At 38.2% G+C, this 21,666-nt stretch overlaps 1 protein-coding gene across 1 annotated transcript in view; it reads left to right on the forward strand.

The window, feature by feature from the left end:
* The first annotated feature begins 3,087 nt into the window (after positions 1 to 3,087).
* The window catches only part of hmcn2 (hemicentin 2), a 72,338-nt gene continuing 53,759 nt past the window's right edge, over positions 3,088 to 21,666 (forward strand). Inside the window, exons 1-15 of the mRNA XM_043247695.1 lie at positions 3,088 to 3,655; positions 6,851 to 6,921; positions 7,890 to 8,048; positions 8,762 to 8,884; positions 14,756 to 14,927; positions 15,060 to 15,166; positions 15,279 to 15,399; positions 15,643 to 15,906; positions 16,357 to 16,501; positions 17,499 to 17,620; positions 18,630 to 18,902; positions 19,698 to 19,839; positions 20,158 to 20,285; positions 20,991 to 21,104; positions 21,375 to 21,533. Coding sequence (XP_043103630.1) covers positions 3,400 to 3,655; positions 6,851 to 6,921; positions 7,890 to 8,048; positions 8,762 to 8,884; positions 14,756 to 14,927; positions 15,060 to 15,166; positions 15,279 to 15,399; positions 15,643 to 15,906; positions 16,357 to 16,501; positions 17,499 to 17,620; positions 18,630 to 18,902; positions 19,698 to 19,839; positions 20,158 to 20,285; positions 20,991 to 21,104; positions 21,375 to 21,533 — 2,356 coding nt within the window. The 5' untranslated portion in view covers positions 3,088 to 3,399. The remainder of the gene's footprint in view (positions 3,656 to 6,850; positions 6,922 to 7,889; positions 8,049 to 8,761; positions 8,885 to 14,755; positions 14,928 to 15,059; positions 15,167 to 15,278; positions 15,400 to 15,642; positions 15,907 to 16,356; positions 16,502 to 17,498; positions 17,621 to 18,629; positions 18,903 to 19,697; positions 19,840 to 20,157; positions 20,286 to 20,990; positions 21,105 to 21,374; positions 21,534 to 21,666) is intronic.

A 21,666-nucleotide genomic window follows, 5' to 3' on the forward strand; every position in this document is an offset into this window, starting at 1 on the left:
TTTTTTATATTTTTATTCAGTAAGGATGCATTAAATTGTTAAAAAAAAAGTTGAAGTTTATTTTTCAATTAAATTCTCTTGTATAATGCACTCTATATTTAAAAAGTAATTCTGAATGAGAGCGCATCAGTTTCCACAGAAATATTCAGCAGCGCAACTGTGTTCAACATTCGTAATAATAAGGAATGTTTTTTGCGAGAAATGTTGCATTGGTGAGCGAGAAATATCTGTATATATGTATATACTGTATAATGTATTTAAAATGTATTTATGTATGTAAAATAGTATTAAAAGAACCAATTACAATGTTTATATATATATATATATATATATATATATATATATATATATATATACACACATTTAATATATAAAATGTTGATTATTGTAGCTTTTAAAAATCATGAGATAAAAACGTTCATATGTATGCCAAACAGATCCATCACTCACACAAAATAAACTGATCTCACATCTAAAAATTATAGCAGCCTTTTTTTATAGCAACCCCAAAACACTATAATTTCAATTATTATTTTTTATTTATTTATTTTTTTTGGCGATGCACGCCGCCGCAACCTTGCAACAGTTCGCGAAGGCACACAAGGGTTTTAGGTATCAGCCAAGTCCTGTGATGGCTTGTTGCCGCCTCTTGAAAGTTCATGCCTAGCCCTGCAGTAATGAAGCTCATTGTGCGTCTATGGCACGTCTTCTGTTTCATTATGCGCTGCTCAAGGCCGGTGGCCCAGTCAAGACGACATCTGGGGCTTCTGAATCAGCAATAACTAAAAGAGTTTTCACCGACTAAAGTAAGAAAGACCCCACGCTCAGCACGCAGGCTTAGTTTCCCGATCCAGCACTAAAACAAAACAGACTTCACACCCTAGTCACACGGGACAGCTAGAGAATAACAGTGAATAGAGGAAGGGAGGAATGTATGTTTCGCACAGGCACGGATTGTTACATGAAGGGTCATAAACATGTTTTTTTGCAGCGAGGTCTGGATTATTTATCCCACATTGTTGAGCGCGGAGGGTGATGAACCGGCTGTTTGGAAAAATGAGAAGGCTTGGAAGGATGCAGGCAAACAGCATGTTAGAGTATTTCATTTTAACAGACGCACTGTTATGGAAAGATGATCAACTTTTTATTTATCTTTTCATTAACATTTTGCTTTCTGTTTTAAAATGTTTCCACGACCGTTAAGTTAGGGGATAGTTCACCCAGAATTCAGCGTTTGCTCACCGTCGTGTCAGTCTTGTCTTAAGTGGAAAACAAAAGAAGATACCCTGAAGAATGTTTCAACTTTTTTGATATAGTATAATGAAACTCTGAAACAAGAAAACTACACTGGATCCAATTGACTTAAAAAAAGTGGGATAGTCTTGAAATGTCTTCTTTTTTGCAGAATTAATAGAACGACATGAGGGTGCGTAAATAATCAAAGAAATACTATGAAAGTCAATGGCTACCAATAAAGTACACTGTATGGGTATTAAAAATGATATAATTAGGATATTAAATAAAGATCATGTTCCATGAAGGTATTGTGTACATTTCCTACCGCAAATATATTAAAACTTAATTTCTGACCGATTCTTTTGGAACCAAACTGCAAAAAGAAAACAATATGCCCGTGCTGAAGATGAAATAATTTCCTAAGTTCGGTGTCTTTGACTGGCATTGTGTCATTTGGCAAGGCTATTTGGGTGCGTCTTGATCATTTGACCAACCATGTGCTGACCTGAGCAAATTTCTTGTTGGTTTTAGATCAAGTTATCGCAGGAATAACATCTGTATACTGTCATAATGCCTATGCTATTACTTTTTGGTGTCGTTCCAAAAACAATCTAATGGCTACCATGTAAATAGTACCGACTGCTATTTTTCTGGCGGTTACTGGGTCACTGACATCCTCAAATACCTCCTTTCCTTCCTTTTTTGTAATGTTCTGTTATCAACTCGACAGCATTTGCTGCCTTCCTATCGAGTTAAAGCAACAATAAATGACATTATGACCATAAGTTGCGTGAGGTTTGATCGATATATCTGAGAATTACTGATAGCAACATAATTATCCGGATATATAAAGGGGTCGAGGCATATCCAGAGTCTTTCCTTTCAGAAAGCATCTGTGATTCTTCTACTGGAGCCTTGTCATTTATGCCACACGTTAAACCGAGTCCAGAGAATACCGTGTATATTATTAGCCGCGTGGCAGCTGAGTATAAACTCACTCTATTAATAAACCTAAAATTATTTCAGCCCTATCCATGCACTAAATATTCCTCCCAAAAAGCATGTAAGAGAGGCCGGGGCTAGTTGTCACAAAGGCTGTGTTTTAGTATCTGTAATGTTTAAAGTCCAGTAATACGACTGGATGTTTTCTCTATTATCGGTTTTGCATGTTAGTTTCATATGCTCATAAATTAGAATAACTTTCATGCGTTCTGTCCGCAAAACTCCACACTGGAATAGAAAGTGGTTTTATTGTGTTTATACAACTGAACACAATAAAACCACACTGGCGTACGCTCTTAGTTGATTATTTTAACCAATTTTTCGTCAATAAATGTCACACGTTTTTAATGAAATGAAATAATTTAATGCTATTTAAAATTAGTTTATTTCATTAATGACGTGTTTGTTTGTTTTTTGTTTAAATGTACGTCTCAAGCCTATATAATAGTAAGTTAATTTGTGACACGCTCCGCTGCTTTTTTAATGTTTGTAGAACAAACTGTAGTAAACAAAGACAACTGCAATCAGTTCCTCCAGTCACACTTTCGGTGTCAACAAAGCAGTGTTATAAAGCACCTGCATCAGTGTTGTGCAACACCAACTCTGATAAACCTGTGTCCTGTAGCAGAGCTGCCTGTCAGACTCTGTTATTGTAATGCGGAAGACGGGCACGACAATAAACATGCAGTATTCATCTCTCTCACGGCAGTTGGCACGGGTTTCTCGAGTAGCTCCCCGTTAAACTGGAGCAGGCCGTGTGGGATGGGGTTGGGGAGTCACAGTCGGGTCAAGTTACACACAAAAAAATCAGGTTGTAAGGACTCCTCACACCCCTCCCCAACACAGCAGTGTTCGGCTCCAAAGGGTCCACGCGCTTCTTACAAGTTTTCAACGAAACTCAGCCAAGGATGGGACAAGACGCAGGGAATTTACTCCATGCAGCGTTTGTCCAGCGCGAGTAGGATTATTTACATCCGAACTTTTTCTAGGAACCCCGGGCACTTGACTGAACTCTTCAGGGACACTTTTTCCTTTTTTCTTTGTAAATTAACTGATTATCTCCCACCCCCCCTACCTCAACAATCATCTTTTACATTTTAGGAATTAATTTAGGCGGTTGTTGACTCGTTTAAATAGAGGTCTGATGAATTTCAAGCAAGCATGAATAAGTTTCTCGTTAGTTTTTTCATTTTGGCGCTTACCTCCAGCGCGCTGTCCTCATCCGTCTCGCCGGTAAAGAGACACTCCAGCGCGGATGACAGCGCTTCGACGCTGGCCTTTGTCTTCGATGTTACCGGCTCTATGTACGACGATCTCAAACAGGTGATAGATGGTGCTTCTCGGATCTTGGAGAGAACCCTGAGCCGCAGAACAAGACCAATCAAGAACTTCGTCCTGGTTCCTTTCCATGATCCAGGTAGTTGCGCGATCCTTTATTATTAAAGTCAATTGTAAATGATCCATGTCAGTTACTTTACCTCGTAAAAGTGATTACGTGGAAATAAATGCTTTCTGACTGACTATAAATGTCTAGAATACCAAGTAGTAACACTTGATGAAGTTTTGAGAAGTTTGTGAGGCCATTAACTAATGAATAAAGGTGATTGGGCTTGCTGAGAACATCTTCACCACCAGAGACCGCTGAAAGGTAGTGATCCATGGCATCACGGAGTGCTGTTTAAAGGTGCACTGTCAGTTTTTGCTGATTACACAAGAGAAATTTAAGTATAACAATTACTTCTGAGAAGTTGATAGATGTTTTATTCTTCATGTGTCAGGTTGGCCACCATGTTATCATTACAAAATTACAACTAATTAAGACGTTACTGCACTACTGCTACTAATATAACAAAAATAATGCTACAATCCCTTTAGATTTTAAGCAAGAGAACAAGTATTCCTGTCGATAGGAGAAAGTAAACTCATGCAACTGCGCTACTCACCAACAACGCTGACATTTAATCCAACGATGTCGATTAACATGCTAAGAAATCAACAAAAAGGATGGAAACGAAATCGAATAAACAGTTTTGGTGTGAAATGACAAGTTGGGTGCATTCATTTTGCAGGCCTCAATCAGGTTATTGAAGCCATGTTGAATTATTTACAATAAAACGCACCGTATGACGTTCCTGTTTCACATCTTTTCACCAAAACTGTTAGCATTTGTGTATCGAATATTCGCACACTACGATATTTAGTTAGCCGCACAGTTGGTGTGCTATCAAACAACAGTTTGCACTGTACATTACATGCAATGCACTTTCGTCGTCCGGTAAAGTCCATAAGCTAAATATTAAAAAGCACGGTCGTATTTTATATTTGCTATTTACGTCTTGCTCAGCGGATGCTCAGTTTCTATTGCTGGATGTTTGTCACTATCATGAAATCTGTTTAAATTCAACATCTGGTCACAGATAGCAGAGAGAGGACTGTGTTCTCAGGTATGCTTACACAATGCAGCCTAGTTCAAACCAGCTATCTGTTAGCCTTGAGGGGGCAGGGTGCCCAAGGAGCTGATGAGAAGCACATGTTGTCTGGTAGTATGTAATTAACACAATCACCCCCAGTCCTCCATCCAATTCTCCGGAAGAGTCAACCCAGCCCCCCAGTCAGAGGAGAGACGTCAGTCCTAGACTGGTAGGGGGATGGTGCCAGTCCCTCCATCACCTTTTAATGTGGCCTTCCCTTGGGGATCTTGTAAACCACTGAGATCACAAAGACAGCCGGTGACAGACAGAAAGGCGTTACAGTCACACAACTTAATGGCCGCTCACAGCAGAGAGAGGGATGGAGAAAGTGCAGAAAATGAAAATGAATGTTAGAACTGGTTGCATTGCTGCTTGAGTTCGTTAGTGTTTGCATTTGTGCTTCGAACGCTGCTGGAAGAAATTAAACCAGCTTGAGTTGGTTTTCTGGTTTTAGCTGGTTTAGTCTGGTGTAGCTGCTCTCTCGAACTGATTTAAATATAGTTTAAGTATACACATGCTCAAACCCCTTAAAGCAGGGGTCTTCAGCTAAAATGGCTTGAGGTCCAGCAATGAACCCTCCCCACCAGCCGAGGTCCGGACAATTATATATAAGGAAACTATTTTTGTAAAAAGACTGTAAAAAGCATGATTTTGTAAAAAGCATGTGCAGGTTTTCTCAAAAACAATCAAGTATTATATTCATTAAATATAAGTATTTTACTGCCTTAATTGTTTACATTATAACGTGTTATCTTCTAGTCAGTCCACAAGTTTTACACATTTACAACTCTATGTGTTTGCTACTTAAAAACCTGGGTTGATTTTCTCATTGGTCTTTGATAACAGTTTGACAATGGAAAACCGTTCTCTTCCAGCAGGTGACATGCTTTGAAACGTACCGATGTCCGCCTGTTAGTGACCACTGCCCTAAAGCATGAAAACAGCCAAGACTAGCAGCCTATGCTTGTGTACAGCTGAGAATGTTATATTAATATCAATATTAATGTTGATAAAATATAATTGATATGTATTTTTAAATATAATAGTGCATGTTCAAAAATCCTAATCCAGCCTTAGTCTTAGATAGTTAAGCTGATAAATATAGAGTTGGTGTAGAGTTGGTTTTACTTTTCTAATGTAATATAATATAATATACGATGTACAAAAAAACAGTCTTAGTTGGGTTGCTGGACTTTGGTTTAAGCTGGTTTAGCTGCTCTTTCAAGGCAGTCTGCATTTTGCGCCAATGATCATAACATAACTTTTTATTAAACAATGGTGTATTGATCTATCCTATTCACACACACAAAAAAAATATTAACGTCTACTCAGACATAATCCAATTTTTTCTCTTTTGTCCATTTTCCCAAAGCTCTGTCAAATTGTAATCCACCTCTTTGTCTTCTATTTTTTAATAACTTTTACAATTGTATATATTTATTTGGGGGGGTAATAAACCATGTGGGATATCTGACCCATACTCAGATCATAAACAATGCATCTTCTTTATGCTTTTTCATCCGTGTGCCATATATTCAGCTCTCTAATCAATCAGCTTCGGACCGAGTCCAAATAAGTGCCAAATTCAGGGAGGTAGCAATCCATCCTGAGACAAAAGAATGTGAGAGATAGACACAAGAGATGTAGTACTAAAAGGGGAAGAGGTCAGAGATTATCTATAGGTGGATGATGACAATCCTAAACAGTGATTCAACGAGGTTATGCACTCACTCTGGTATTGCATGAGGACTGCTTGAATTCTGCATGGTCTTTAATTTATCGTCTCAGCTGTCAAAAGTTTCAAGACCGTCATTTGTGTCCGCAGATGTTGATGAGGTAGAATCTGGGACAAATGCGTTTTGTGATTAGGAGTTGGCTGGGTCCGTAGTTTGTTAGTCTGATCTAGAGACAGTCATTAGTGGCTTCGTATCCTTGGAAGAACCTAATCCGCACTGTTCGAAACTCTTTAATGAGGGTGAAGGAGGTTAATCTTTTAAAAACTCCTGCTCCCCAGGGATATGCTTGTTGAAGTGTTGTGATAGACCTTCCAAAACTACGGTCACGTAAAAAGCCTTTTTAAAGGTACATAATCAAACAATTAATATGTAGATGTTTCTTCATTCCTTGTTTTTCCTCACTAGACATCGGTCCTGTGTCCATCACTACTGATCCAAAGAAGTTCCAGAAGGATCTTCAAGAGCTGTTTGTTCAGGTGGGCACCAGTCTATAAAAGAGCAAACTTTCAACAAAACAAACAAAACTTATATTGTAATTTACCTGAAAAGGTAAATTTTTTTTTTTAATAGGGATCAAGTAATCATATGAAAAATCAAGTTATTTGATAGGGGTTCACTAATAAGTTGGTTTACTGGCCCTAGCTGTTTTATGCTGGTCTAGCTGTTCTTCCAAGCAGATTTGAACTATTTTAAATGCGCCAAATACCAGCCTGACTTTTATTATATTATTTATAACATTATTATATATAACCGGTAATTCATTTGCTAGAGGTTAATCCGTTTTATTTGACAATTGATCTAATCAGTAATCAAATTTTAAAGGAATTCATCAATATAAAAATATGTTAATTTAAATATCATTTTAGTAACGAAAAGTTTTTGAAAAAATTAAGATTAAGATTTTGTACTTTAAATTATAATATAATGTATGAAAAAAGAAATTGTATACACACACACACACACACACATCACCAGTATTGATAATAAACAAAAATCAAATAAATTATATATAAATAAAATACATAAACAAAAATAACTTGCATATGATGCAAAAAACTCCACCACCACCTCGGTCACTTTCACACATATTTAACCTCCACACCTCTCTTGGTAGCATTGCTCAGGTGTTTATACTTGTATTCTTTAGCATCAAACGACACAACGGTCATTTGCCTCTTTCTTCATAAATCATCATCAAATCATATTCTGTACTTGGTGTTCTTATTTGCTCTCTGTGGCTTCCGCTGAGAGCCTTGGCTCATTTCAGCACTTGATCTGTCTTCAGCGCTACAGTTTTATTAGCACTCTGTTGTTATTGTACCTCTGGGCTCTAGAGTAAGTACTGAAACTTGTACCCCGAGCCAATACAATATGCGTTTCCTTGTGCTCTGGTTAGTGCATAAATGTCCATGTCAGCGATGAAGGCTTTGTTGTTCTCTCTCAGGGTGGAGGGGATTGTCCCGAGATGAGCATCGGGGCCATCAAGAAGGCTCTGGAGGTCTCTCTACCTGGATCATTCATCTATGTTTTCACAGATGCCCGAGCCAAAGATTATCGCTTGAAAAGAGATGTTCTTCAGCTTGTGCAGCTCCGACAGTCTCAGGTAACAACAGATCTTTGAAAACCTGAGTCTTTTTGCAGCTCTTTTCAACGCTGCCGGTGATGCAGGAATCACGCTTTATCTTTAAAGGAATAGTTTGCCAAGTAATGAAAATCTGCTGGAAATGCGCACACCCTTAGGCCATTAAAGGTGTAGATGAGTTTGTTTCTTCATCAGAACAGATTTAGAAAAATTTAGCAGTGTGTTGCTGGGTCACCAATGGATCCTCTGCAGTGAATGGGTGCCGTCAGAATGAGAGTCCAAACAGCTTATAAATATAGAAACGCCAGTCCATCAATCAGCTTCTTGTGAACTGGAAAGCTGCACGTTTATAAAAAACAAAGCCAGCATTAAGATTTTTTCAAATCTGTTGATTCCAACTAAAATTGTTTATCAATTGCTTAATATTCTTATATGAAAATATGCAAAGATCAAGCACTGTTTACGAGCAAAAACAATCCAAAACAGTTGATGAATATGCTGGTGGATGGACTTTTATAATGTATTATGAACTTTGGTGAACTGTTTATTTCTATATTAAACGCCAAGTTTGTGAAGTTGTAAGCTAGAAATCTAAATATATCACAACCCACTTAAAAATAAAAGAATCCATCTGCTCTTCATACACCGGGATACACCCCGGTGCTGACATTTAACCCTAACACCCAACCCCCTAACCAAACACTCACACTCACTAACGTCCCGTTTGAATCCAGGTTGTGTTTGTGTTGACGGGGGACTGCGGGGATCGGTCTCAGCCGGGATACAGAGCTTATGAGGAGATCGCTGCCACCAGCTCCGGTCAAATTTTTCACCTGGACAAACAGCAAGTCAATGAGGTGAGATGCGTGAACTCGCATGACTTTCATATGTATGTAAATTGCAGACACACTCAAAAGTTCACATGCTGCAAATGCAGTTAGGAGTCATTTTGGTGGAAAAAATACGCCCAAAAATATATTTTGACAACGGTATATAATAATATTTAATAATAATTAGGTGCCGATAATTGTGGCCAAGATAAAAACATTTATTTCATCATTACATTTTCTCCCCATTTTTAATTGTTTTACTTCAATAATATCAGATTTTTTTAAATAAAAGATCAAAAGGATAAACAATGCATTAAATTGTTTTGTTTTATATTGTCCTTCATGTTGGACAAAAGTTGACTATTCCTTTAACTTTGTTAATCCTCTTCATTAAATAAATAAATAAAATTCAAAATGCTTATGGATTTTGACATGCTTGCAAAAGAGGAAAGAAAATGTCCATATATTTTTTTGTACACGCAATAAAGACACCAAAATAACTCCATAATCTAGTAGTACAGTGTTCATTTATTCTATAATGGCACTGTGTCTGACCTGTTACTCCACTGACCAAATTTAGACATGTGACATTAATTCTACATGTAAAACCCACTTTGCTGAATAATCTGAAGGGGCATGTGTTTGAGTTTGTGTTTCATAGTATGAGACTAAAACGAATCATGTTCAGTCATAGTCAGACATGAAAGAAAGCAGACCTTCCTCTTTGTGAGACAGTGGTATCGTGCATGTCAACACAGGACATGGCAGAGCCGAAGACTTCCAGGAACAACTATGGAAACAGTAATCCATAAGACAACAAGGCGAACCAGCTCAAAAAGCAAAGAAAATCACGTTTGCGAGCATGTATGTGTAATTGGATATGTGTGTTGTTGATTTACGGTCCCGTGGGGGTGGGCAGCTGATGGTAGTTGGGTTTGAGAGCTTTACCACCTGTACCTGCACTGAGGATGACTGGTCAACCTCAAGCTGTTAACACTCTCCGACTCGCCTTCTGCTCTGTGAGAATTGTCTCAAGGTCAGGGTCACACAGTTGCTCTTTAGAGTCCTGAGCATAGCCCCCCATAGTCTTTCTCGTACAGCCTGTGAGAAATTGAAGTCACAGTAAAGTCATTTATAGTGTTAATGTGGAACGTGTTGTAATAAATGCTGGAAAAAATATATTAAGCATATACTGTTTCTGAATCGCGTGACACTTATGACTAGAGTAATGGCTGCTGAATTATATATTATATTAAAAACATGTCACTAAGTTATTTTATTTTTTCACAGTATTAGCGTTTTACTGCATTTCTTGCCAGTATGATTTTTAATAATAAATATAATGATGATAACATATTATTATTAGCAGTAGCAGTAGTATTATTTTGATTTATTTATTTATTTTTGTAAGAACAAAATGCAGGCTTGGTGAGCATAAACAAAAACTTTCAAAAACAAAAAAAAATATTTTACCTCACCTCAAACTAGGGCCTGTACTGTTAATATGAATGAATTGTCCCTGATGGTTTTTCACAAGTGTTTTTCCCGTATTTTAAATGACATTGTATTGTGTTTTAGGGTTGAAGGAAATATCTTTTTTTGTTTTGTTTTTCCAGTGTATTGATGTATGTAGAAAATAGCATTAGCTAAATCGATCAATACTTGTGCATTGTTAGCAGATGAAACCAAATACTCAATACACCAGCGTTATTTTAGATCCAAGCATGAAAACACACTCCCATGTCAGGTGCATTTTTTGCTTTTGATTAGTCTATGGGTGGGATTTAGAAAAATGAATGAAGGCAAATCTGTAAATCCGCAGGAACCTCACGATTGTTCTCCACATCTAACCGCATCGGCTCTCTGATAGGAGTTAAATAAGTGAGAGCCAAATCAAATACACACAGCGCTTTGTCATTTTTTGGGGAGGGGAAAGGGGCAAAGAGAGGGAGCAGGGCTTATTTTACTTAGTAATCCCGGATATGATCTATCATGCCTGCTCTATCCAGCACAGCTGCCTGTCCGGGGTCCAGGTTGGACGTCTCCAACAGACAGCTCTTTGTGGAGCTGAAGGAGGAGGCAATACTTAAACAAAGGATGGGGCTCAGCTTAATCACTGCAGTGATTTACAGATAAAGCTTTATGAAAGCGTGTCGGCGCTTTAAAGGGTCTAATGGTTTGGCTGAAACCTCAGGCCGGCCGAGCTCAAGGTGAAGGCTGGTAGTGCTGGGCAGGAGACTTGAGTAGCGATGGAGTATCTTGTTTTTTATAGCATATCCTATGTTTAGATCTGTACAGTATATTTATTTATTTACATATTTTTGTAAAGATGCTTACATCGGAAGGACTTTACAAATCACGTATTGGTGTGATGTAATTGTGCATTACATTTTCTTTTTTACATTATAGCTTTGTGCTTTTGAGCTTTAGATTAAGTTTAAATTATGCTGAAGTACTGCTAAGGAACCCCAGTTTGAAAGCCCCCGAATTTAACAATAGTGATTTTCCCAGTGGTCCTTAATCAAATTAGTCATAGATTCTGTCAGTAATGTATTAAATTGTTCAGAAATTAGATGCATGCACAGAAATGATAAAAGAGTGTGGAAGGATAGGATATTTCTTTATATTCCTACCTTTATGACACTTTATTATCCGGAAATTCATCCAATGTAACACTTTCACAGCCAAAGTGGCTCAACATTACTTAAACCAGAGTATATAGAGGCTGCCCACAGGTGTTTTCCGTCAGATATAATAGCAAGGGTGTCTGACCAAGTGTAACTAGATCCAGTCTAGTCTGGATCTCCTGCTCTGTTTTTGTCATAGGTGACCAAAGCCTTGTCTGTAATACGGAGAACATTTAGAGGTCACCTTTGAGTGAGGAAGACAAATCTATTACCCTTAAAAAAAACAAGCAGGTGTTAAACATTCTCCACTAAATACGTAGATGAAATTAACTTGGTTAGAGACTTAATTCTCTTGACCCCTACATAAACGCATTTGACAGATGCTTTCATCTTAAGCGAGTTACAGTGTGTGCTAGTCTGTGTGTGTGATTCCTGGGTCCCTATAATTTCCAGTGGATCATTCAAGGGTCAGTTGACCCAAAAACTAAAGAACAGGGCATTTAGGTTTGGACTGAGTGACTGAGGACTTCGGGTCATTTATTATTTACTTTTAGATGAACTGAACATTTATTCACCTTCACGTCGTTTTAAACCTGTAAGGCTTCAGAGCACAAAAGGAGAATGTGAAGAATGTCCAAAAAATAACTTTTACATTTCAAATCTGTTTCTATGACTTTGAATTCTTAAGATAAAGTGCACTGGTCACACAGACTACTTTTATGACTCATTTTTAGTGCTTTTTTGCGCTTGACAACTCAAATTCCCATTCACTTTCATTATATAGGTAAGAGCTGTTTCTTTCATTTCTCCTCTTGTGTTCCATGGAAGAACAAGGTATTCAGGATTGAAATGATTGGGGACTTTTGGTCATCTAAATTTGCTTTTAGATGAACTGAGCTTTTCTTCGCCCTCTTGTCATTTTAAACCTGTAAGTATTCTGTAGGACACGGAAGGAGAAAAGGTGAAGAAAGCACTGCAGCTCTTATTCATGTAATTATCGAATATAATAAAAAATTGCTTACATTTCAAATCTGTTTCTATATGACCTTTTAAGATGTGGCATAAATTGCATTGGTCACACTGACTGCTTTTATGATGCATTTTAGTGCTTTTTTGTGCTTGACGGCTCAAGTCCCCATTCACTTTCATTATATAAGTAAGAGCTGTCTCTTTTTTTCTCCCCTTGTGTTCCACGGAAGAACAAGGCATTCAGCTTTGGCATGATGTGAGGGTGAGTAATTGATGACTTTTAGGTCATTTAATATTTACTTTTAGATGAACCATCCCTTTAAACCATAAGTTATCCAAACAGTGTGGGTGCTAAGCTGGAATTCGACTCATCCTCAGCTGACCCCCACATCCTTTCCACATCTCTGCTTCCCGACCAACACTCCCCCACAACTAATCTTCGAAACATGACAGTTTAACTTCCAGAGGAAGCCAGTATGCTGCCTCCCATTAAGGTTTGTCACGCTGGATGTGGTTTTCAGGATCCCTTCGGCTTTGATGATGTCTTTTGGGGGACACCTTTCAAACCTTTCCTAGACGCGCACAGGCCGCGGTTGACAATATTTCCCTCCGCTGTTGTCTTTTGTCCATTTTCTATCACTAGGCTTATCTTCCCGGCTCCCACAAGATGTCCACTGAAACAGACACTGGTTTGAGCAGATGTAGGTCATTGGTGAGCTTTTTGCTGCTCTGTGGGGGATAGCTGCACATGTGGCACTCATTACAGCTGTTTCCAGTTGTAAACTCAGAAAGGAACCAGCTGCCGTCTGCGGCCAAAGAGAATGAGAGAGCGTAAGAGTGAAAGAAATAGTGGAGAATCTGAGTAATGAAATTATCAAAGGCTACGCTCGCTCCAATTTTCTCTCTCATTCGTAAATGTATAAAGATGTGTTAAATAAGCGTCATTCTCGAGAGCTTACTGAAGCGGTGTTTTCGTTCAGTGTTATGGACACAGAGCAGCCATTATGTCTGTGTTCAATATAAAAAAGGTCAGAACAAATACACACAGCTGCCTCTAAAGGAGTTAATGGCTGAAATCTAAAAATACAAACTCAGTTGTTGGTTTTACGCTCTCCTTGTGCTAATAAGATGCTGTAAAAACACCATTTCCTTTGTGATGTATCAAATTGTCTGCAATAATGATCTTTAACTGATGTGTGCCTAGTAAAACCCCATGCCTAATCATCCACTATGGGACGGAAAGTTGATTTTAAATGTATTTAAGTTCGGTCGGGTCATTGTAGCGCGTTTGGACAGTTGGTGAGTTAGATAATCAACCTAATTTCACATTAGAGGAGCGTCATCAGCTCCTGGTGCACATCTGCTGTTTTGATCACGTGCACCTTGCTGTATTCAAAATAAATGAAGTTAAATAGTTCACTCAAAATGAACATTCTGTCATCATCTACTCCAAAGCTATGATTTTTGGAGCAGAAACAATGAAAAGCACCATAAAATGAACAGAGAGGTGGTCTTTTAAATTAGTTATTTTGAAAAGGTTCCTCGTATCGTATGACTTCGGAAGTATATGGACCGTTATGTTGCTTTTTCGTTCATTTTGTGATTCATGAAAGTAAGTCAAGCAGGTCTAAAAGGGCATGAGTGTCAGGAAATGATAACAGAACATATATATTTTAGGTGAACTATCCTTTTAGGCTGTACATGTCTATATTTGAAGCTGCTTGTCTCATCTGGAATGATATCATAATGACTAATGCATTACCTGTGCTTTTTGCCATGTGTATTTATATACATCTGCTGTGATCTTCTCTGTGATTCTTCAGGATGAACAGCAGTCATTTACTGTTTGTGCAGCTCTTTGAGAATTTAATAGCCTGTCGGTCCAGGAATAGTTTGCATTCTCTCTCTGACAGATGATCTGATCTCATTTCCTCACTGTTTAATAAGGATCTGCTTGTGGCATACCTCTGAGACAGTGAACGGTCCACATGAACAGATGATGTCACTGGGATCCTACCTTGCCTGCAGTTCTTGTCTTTGAATGGATTCATGTCTGAGCTTCACCAGGCATATTCTCTTGAGCGTTTTGTTCATAGACTGTCTCATGCGGTAAAACTTAAAGGGATAGTTTACTGGAAATGAGGATCTGTCCCCATGTCATTCGAAACTTTACAACTTTTTTTCTGTAGAACACAAAATGAGATGTTTAAGCTGCTCTCACAAATATTTGGCATTATTTTCTTGTTTGCGCTACTTCATAATACTGTTGGAGAAGAGTTTGATAATTCGCATGTTTGTTTAGGTTCTTAAATGGGTTGAGGAAACTGTCCAGGCTATGAAGGTCCACCTTCTCTCATCCGACCATGAAACTGCCCAGGAGACTCAGTGGGAGGTGCCCTTTGACCCCAGTTTAAAAGAAGTCACTGTGTCACTGAGTGGTCCGGCACCACAAATTGAGCTCAGAGACCCTCTTGGTAGGTATATACTTTTAAATTAAACGGTTGTTCAGGTATTACTGCACTTTGAAATTTAGTTGTCTGACTTCCTTTCTTCAATGGAACGCAATTAATAAACTTTTTTTAAAATCAATGACTAAATAATTATAGGTCGCGTAGTTGGAGAGAGACAGGGTCTGACAGAACTGCTCAACATCCCAAACTCAGCACGGGTGGTCAACCTGAAGAACCCTCGACCAGGACCATGGACATTAAAGGTGCCACCTAGAAGCTGTGAACAGCATCTGCTATGATCCTAGTTAATAACTCTTAACTACAGATACTTCTGAAAAATATCGGTAATTGAACCCTTCTTTTTCACTTATCTAGGTGGGCTGCGGTGGGAGACACACACTTAGAGTAACAGGTGTGAGTAACCTGGACTTCAGAGCGGGTTTTTCTAGTATACCTGTCACAGAGTTTAGCAGGACCAGAGAGAGACCTATTAAAGGTATTACTACATCGTCATGTGAATATATAACCCTTTTTCTTTGATGGTTGTTCTAACCTAGAAATCTAAAAACTATTAAAATGAAAAATGTAATTTTTTTGAAAAACATAATTGTCTTTGTTGTTAAATGGTGCTTTAAAACACTAATTTAACACATCTTGCTGGAAGAGGATTGTGCTCCTGTTTGCACGTGACTTAACTGTATTAAGAATTATAGATGTAACATGTCCAGTTTTCCTCCAGGCGTTCCAGCCCACGTGATGCTGAAGTGTTCAGGTCTGAAGCCCCCTGGTCTGGTTACCAACATGGAGCTAGTATCTTTAGGGGGTCGCTCGTTGCGTACCATTCCTGTGCCTTTGCCTGACGATGGAGGCTCAGGGGGTATTTGGAGGATCCCAGAGTTTCGAACACCATCTCAGAGCTTCTTCCTCAAAGTGTCTGGAAATGATGGAGATGGCTATAACTTTCAGAGACTGTCTAGTGTGTCATATACCAACATCATCCCAGGTAAACATCTTCCAACACTCTATAAATACTGTTGCGATTTGTTTGTTTAGTTGCGTTTAAAATTTAAGTTTAACCTTTGAACTATTTGAAAACTGTATAAATACGTCTTGCTTTTGTTTTTTTATTTTGTTTCATCTTGTTTTGTTTGTTTTTTGTTATGTTTTATTTAAACTTTGAACTGTTCGAAGTGTAAATACTTTTTTCGTTTCGTTTTTTTTTTCGTTTTACATTTCTGTGCTTCGTTTTGTTTTGTCTGCTTTGTTTTGTTTGAACACTGTATAAATGCGTTTTATTTTTTGTTTTGTTTTCAGATTGACTGGGCTCGATGCTCTTAGATGTGTCACGAGAGTGTTTTGTTTTTATGTTTGCATATAGACATTGTTTATATAGTGTTGGGTAACCCAGCTGTGATGAAAAAGCGTAACCTTTTGGCCTCCTCTCCCCCTGCAGAGCCTCCACGGGTGAACATGCCCACGGTGGTAAGAGGCTTCTACATGCAGCCTGCTATGATTGACTGCTCTGTGGAGAGTGACCTGCCCTATAGACTGAGATTCACCAAAGGTGGAAGCACGATAGGAGAAGAAAGAACCTATGAGTGAGGCTCTCCTCAAATCTTACCTTTTTATATGGTCCTTTCCATCTTTTTTGTCTGTTTCTGTTTCTTTTGTATCTCACACGTCGCACAAATTCAGTACTATTTGATTTATTATTATTTTTTTAATGCATGTTTTTATATTTTGGGTACTATTAGATATTCCTGATAATCAAAATATTAATCGGAAATCTGATATAAGTAGTTTTTTTTTTTTTTTTAAGGATGTTAAATGTCTGTACTTCTCTTTTATTTTAAAAGAAAACAAAATTCAGTACCATATTGTAGAAAGAAGATTTTTTTCTTCCACCTACACATCCTATATATTTCTTTCTCTCTCCCCTTTGTCTTTTTCTTATATCTCCTTCTTCTTCATATCTCTGTAAACCCAAACATGTACAAACACTTTTGCAGGCTTTCTCTCCGGTGATATGGCCCTAAGTAAACATAACGGAGCAGATGTTAAAGTGAACATCTGCTGGACAATTTCTTGCTCCGTTTGATACGGCTTGCTGACACAGGGCATTCATTTGCAGTCGAAATTCAAACCTAGCCTAAGAAGGATTTGTTAGCTTACACTGACATATTAATCTTGGAATGAATATGAACAACAGGGGTTGTGTGCACTGCACGCACACAAAAGAAATCATCCTGAAAAATGAAAGAATTTTTTTTTCTTCTTTCCAATAAAGGGCACTCTGTTTTGAATTAGTTTTTGAACATGAAATAATGTTGACTTACACTGAAAGGTATTCTATGCAAGCCAGTTGTTAGTGACATCAGACTGTCTTTTTCCTTTCACCTGCTGCCATCTCTGTGTGCTTGAATAGGTTTGTATCATTTGTAATCGGTAACGCTATATTTTCAGTCTAATTCTTTCCATTGCTGACCCCATTCTTGCTCACAAGTGAATTTCTGTGCAGGTTAAACGCATGTTTGTGATCAAAGGGTGCACTTTTGGACTCATCACTTAAACCTGCTAATTTTTTCGTAATTGAAGGTCTTCAGTTAAAGCATCATGGGAAATTCCCCATGCTTCAGGCAGTGATGAAGGAGCATATGAGTGTGTGGCCCAGAGCACTGCAGGCATGGGACGAGCTCTCACGCAACTCACTGTCAGAGGTACTGCATGGATACACACATTTTACGTACTTTTTTCAATACTCACTACACTATTGCATTCAAACGCACATTTTCAGTTTTAAACCATTGTGCTCCGTTTATAACTTTATGAGCACAGAGCGCAGCACATTTGCGACACTGTAAAAATATCTAAACCTCCTTAAAACAAGAAGGTGTGAACATATGAATGTTCAAAACCAGCTTTTGTAAATAATAAATAAATGTATTTAAAATATTCAATGTTAAATATTAAATAAAAAATATTATTCTAAAATAAATGACATGCATGCTTATTACTAAATTTAAATAAAAACAAAATATCAAGTTATTGATATAAATATATATAGTATGATAAATCTAAGTATATTTAATTCATATGTCAAATTGCAAATATTAAATATGAAATATGAAGTTGTTCATATAAAATAAATAAAATAATTATAAAATGATTATTATGAAATATATTAAATGCAGTTAATATTAAATATTAAATATATTAAATAAGTATGAAAAAAAAAATAAGAGTCTAATTCAGAGTATACACTAGTGATCAAGAAATGTAATTTAGATTAGCAATTAAACTAGCCAGGAAAAAAAAACCTTTTAGTGAACATTATGCTTTTTTTTCCTGGCTAGGTTAATGTGAAATTCAGTTAAGGTAAAAATACTACTTGCTGGTTCAGCTAATATGTTCTGCATGCTGCCTTCTGTTGTTGCGGAGAACAGTTCAGCATGGAACATATCAAGTATAAATGCCTCTTGAGTGTTATGATCCGCGCACACAATGTGCAGAGGGTCATGTGAAAATATAAACAAGGCTTCAGCTTGCTAAGGAGGGTGTAATCTCCAGAATTAAAGGAAACTCTCAGTGAAAAAGGCTTTTTGCAATGAAATTGTAAGTCACAGCCAAAAGTCTTGTATTTGACTGCTATGACAAAGTTAAACTCAGAGATTTGTTGCCTCAAATGTCTTTTTATAAGCATGCTCTCGATCATTTCTCTTAATGCAGAGCCCCCTCCTGTTCTACATCCTCCCGTGAATGTGACGTCGTTCCCGGGAACAGTGGCGGTGCTGTCCTGTCAGGTTCAAGGCTCTGTGCGGCACAACCTGACCTGGTACCGGACGGGCTCTGCTTTATCATCCCGCTCAGGAAGGGTGAAAGTACTGGCCAATTCCTCTTTGGAGATCAGCTGGGTTCGCAGCCAGGACGCCGGACCCTACCAGTGCAGAGCCACAAACGCCCACGGAGAGAGCCAGGCCGTCGTATGGCTGGTGGTCCTAGGTAATGTGCAGCACCTGGTCAAACACTCAGCTCCTGCGGCCTCTCGAGTCCTACCGTCATGTGCTTTCCATTACAACCCTCCAAACCACAGCGCAGATTCTACACGGCCAGCAAGATTAAGCCCTGCATGTTTCGAATAAGGAAGATTAATCTTAAATTGGCGGGTCCTTTCGGTGACAAATAGGCAAACAAATCGATAAAGTGCATCTCACTGTGAGAAACTTTCAACATGTGCAGCTAGACTTCCAGCGTTATTATACTATTATAGTGTGTGGAGCTTTCATTATCCCATGATGCCTGCAGACTCAAAGATTTCTGCCAAGTAATGTGTAGCAATAATTCACTAAAATTACTCACCCTCATGTAATTCCAAATATTTTTTTCCTGCTCAGCGAAAAAGTATTAAAAAATCAGGTCTATCTATCTATCTATCTATCTATCTATCTATCTATCTATCTATCTATCTATCTATCTATCTATCTATCTATCTATCTATCTATCTATCTATCAGTCTGTCCATTCAGAATGGGCATAATTGAAAATTAATTTTGATCAAGTTCAAGAATGAAATCTGAATTTTGGGGGATATCCGTTAAATTCTGAATGGTGCACAATCCTACTACGAAGTGTAAACATATCTATGTAAAGATAGATATGTTTATGTTCCATGCAACGAAAAAAAACAGCGTATGGGTTTGGAACGACATGAGAGAGGGTAAATAAAGACAGACTGTTCATTTTTGGATGAACTGTAAGTATAGGATGATTCACAGTTTATTTCTGTTTCCTTTACAGAGGCCCCATCTGTGGTTGTCTCCCCTCAGACACAAAGCTTCTCTCTGGGTGCAGAGGTCCACATCTCCTGTTCAGCATCTGGTTCCCCTCCTCCAAAGGTTTTCTGGAGCCATGGCAACATCTTTCTGTCCAACCACCATCGGTAGTCGACCAGCTCCCCCTCCCTTCTCTCACCATACGTCTACACACATAATTTGAGATGGTTATTTTTATCTACTTTCCTAAAATGGATCATTTTCAGTTTGATTCCTTGTTTGAATAAACTGTCCGCAAACCATTAATACTCGAGATTTGGTCAGGACGTCCGAATAAATCTGACATCGATGCTGCGATCGTTTAGAAGTCAGTTTGATGGAAAGAAAACACGGTTCGGTTTGAAAAGCGCTCAACACAACTGTCTCTGTAATATAATCATCACATCAGCAGTCTTGGGATAATATAACCCTGGCTGTGCTTCCAGAACGAGCATCTCTGAGTCTGGCACGCTGAAGATTCGAGGAGCTGTCCCTGAGGATGCTGGGAACTATACGTGCTTGGCCACCAACGAGGCTGGCACTGCCTCTCAGTCTGTCAGCATCAGTTATGCAGGTGGGCTCTGGAGACGGTGGCTCTGTCGATGGAAAGCTTGTGCATAGTAAACCATTCTTCTGCCATTTTGAGTTATAGATATATAACTGACAATGACTTTTATAGTGACACGACAGCTTGCGTAAAAAATAAATGGGATTCCAGCTGCTGGCAGACCTTTTGAATTTAAAATAACTAAACGTTATGTATCTGTTTCTATTAGACTGTTTGACCCTCGGATATGTCTGCTGAATGTTGTTAAGCCTTGCAACGTTATATCAAAAGCGTTAATCAAAACTGCTTAATAAGTAAAAAAAAGTAAAAACATAATAATAATAAATCTAATGTATTCCTGCGATTGCAGAACAATTTAAATCATAAAATAATCAAATTCATTTCATTTGGATATGGATCTACAATGAAAATCTTTTCAAAAATGGTCCTGCAGAAATCATGTTCACAGCTCAAGAAGCTTTTTGTATTATTATTAATGATAAAAATAGTCGCCTTGCTTGATAAAATCTTCAATGCAATTAGGTCATGTGACAACTAAATAAAATAAGATAGAATAATGTATACTGTTACACTTACTATATTTAAGAAGTAGTTGGCAGTATGCAGTTAATTCTGTATGAAGGTATATCTGCACACAACCACATTCAGGTAGATATTGAATACATTGATTATCGTGAATACTAATTCCTTTCGCACTTGTTGTTTTCTCAGAGCCTCCGAGTGTCTCTGTGGCCCAGCAGGTGGTGATGGTCATTGCTGGTGAAGATGCCAATCTTGAATGTCAGGCTTCTGGCACTCCTCCTCCATTAGTAAAATGGCAAAAAGGTAAGCACGGTACACCTTAATTAATTAACATATATCATCTGAGTCAATAAATAACATGCAAAATGCCAAAAATAATGTGTCAAACAGACTAAATCAAATGTAAAAAAGATTAAGCATCAACATTCAACATATGATACTATTTCTTCATGCTTTTGAGACTGCTGTTAATTTTCTGGGTTTTAGAAGGCGTTTAGGATATTGCGTTTCTTGTAGAAGGTTGTCACAGCAACGGCGTATGTTTGCTTTGACTCTTGCGCCATCCGTCTTCAGGGGATCTGGATCTGGGAACAGTTCCATTCGCGGAGCAGGATGTCCATCGTGGATCGCTGCGGATCCGCGGGGTTCAGGAACTGGATTCTGGAGACTATACCTGTGTGGCCACAAACGTTGCTGGGTCCACCTCTGCTGTGGTCATGCTACAGGTGGGAGGTGAGAACGAGACCTCAGCTGCATTACAAGCTGACACGATATAAATATTACCGTGCATTTTATACGGAACAGTTTCATTTTATGTGGGCTTTTATTTATTGAGCTCACTGTCGCAGTATTTCTATTGCTTTTC

The sequence above is a fragment of the Puntigrus tetrazona genome, chromosome 8 (genome assembly GCF_018831695.1).
Source record: "Puntigrus tetrazona isolate hp1 chromosome 8, ASM1883169v1, whole genome shotgun sequence".
In the NCBI taxonomy this organism is placed as follows: domain Eukaryota; kingdom Metazoa; phylum Chordata; class Actinopteri; order Cypriniformes; family Cyprinidae; genus Puntigrus; species Puntigrus tetrazona.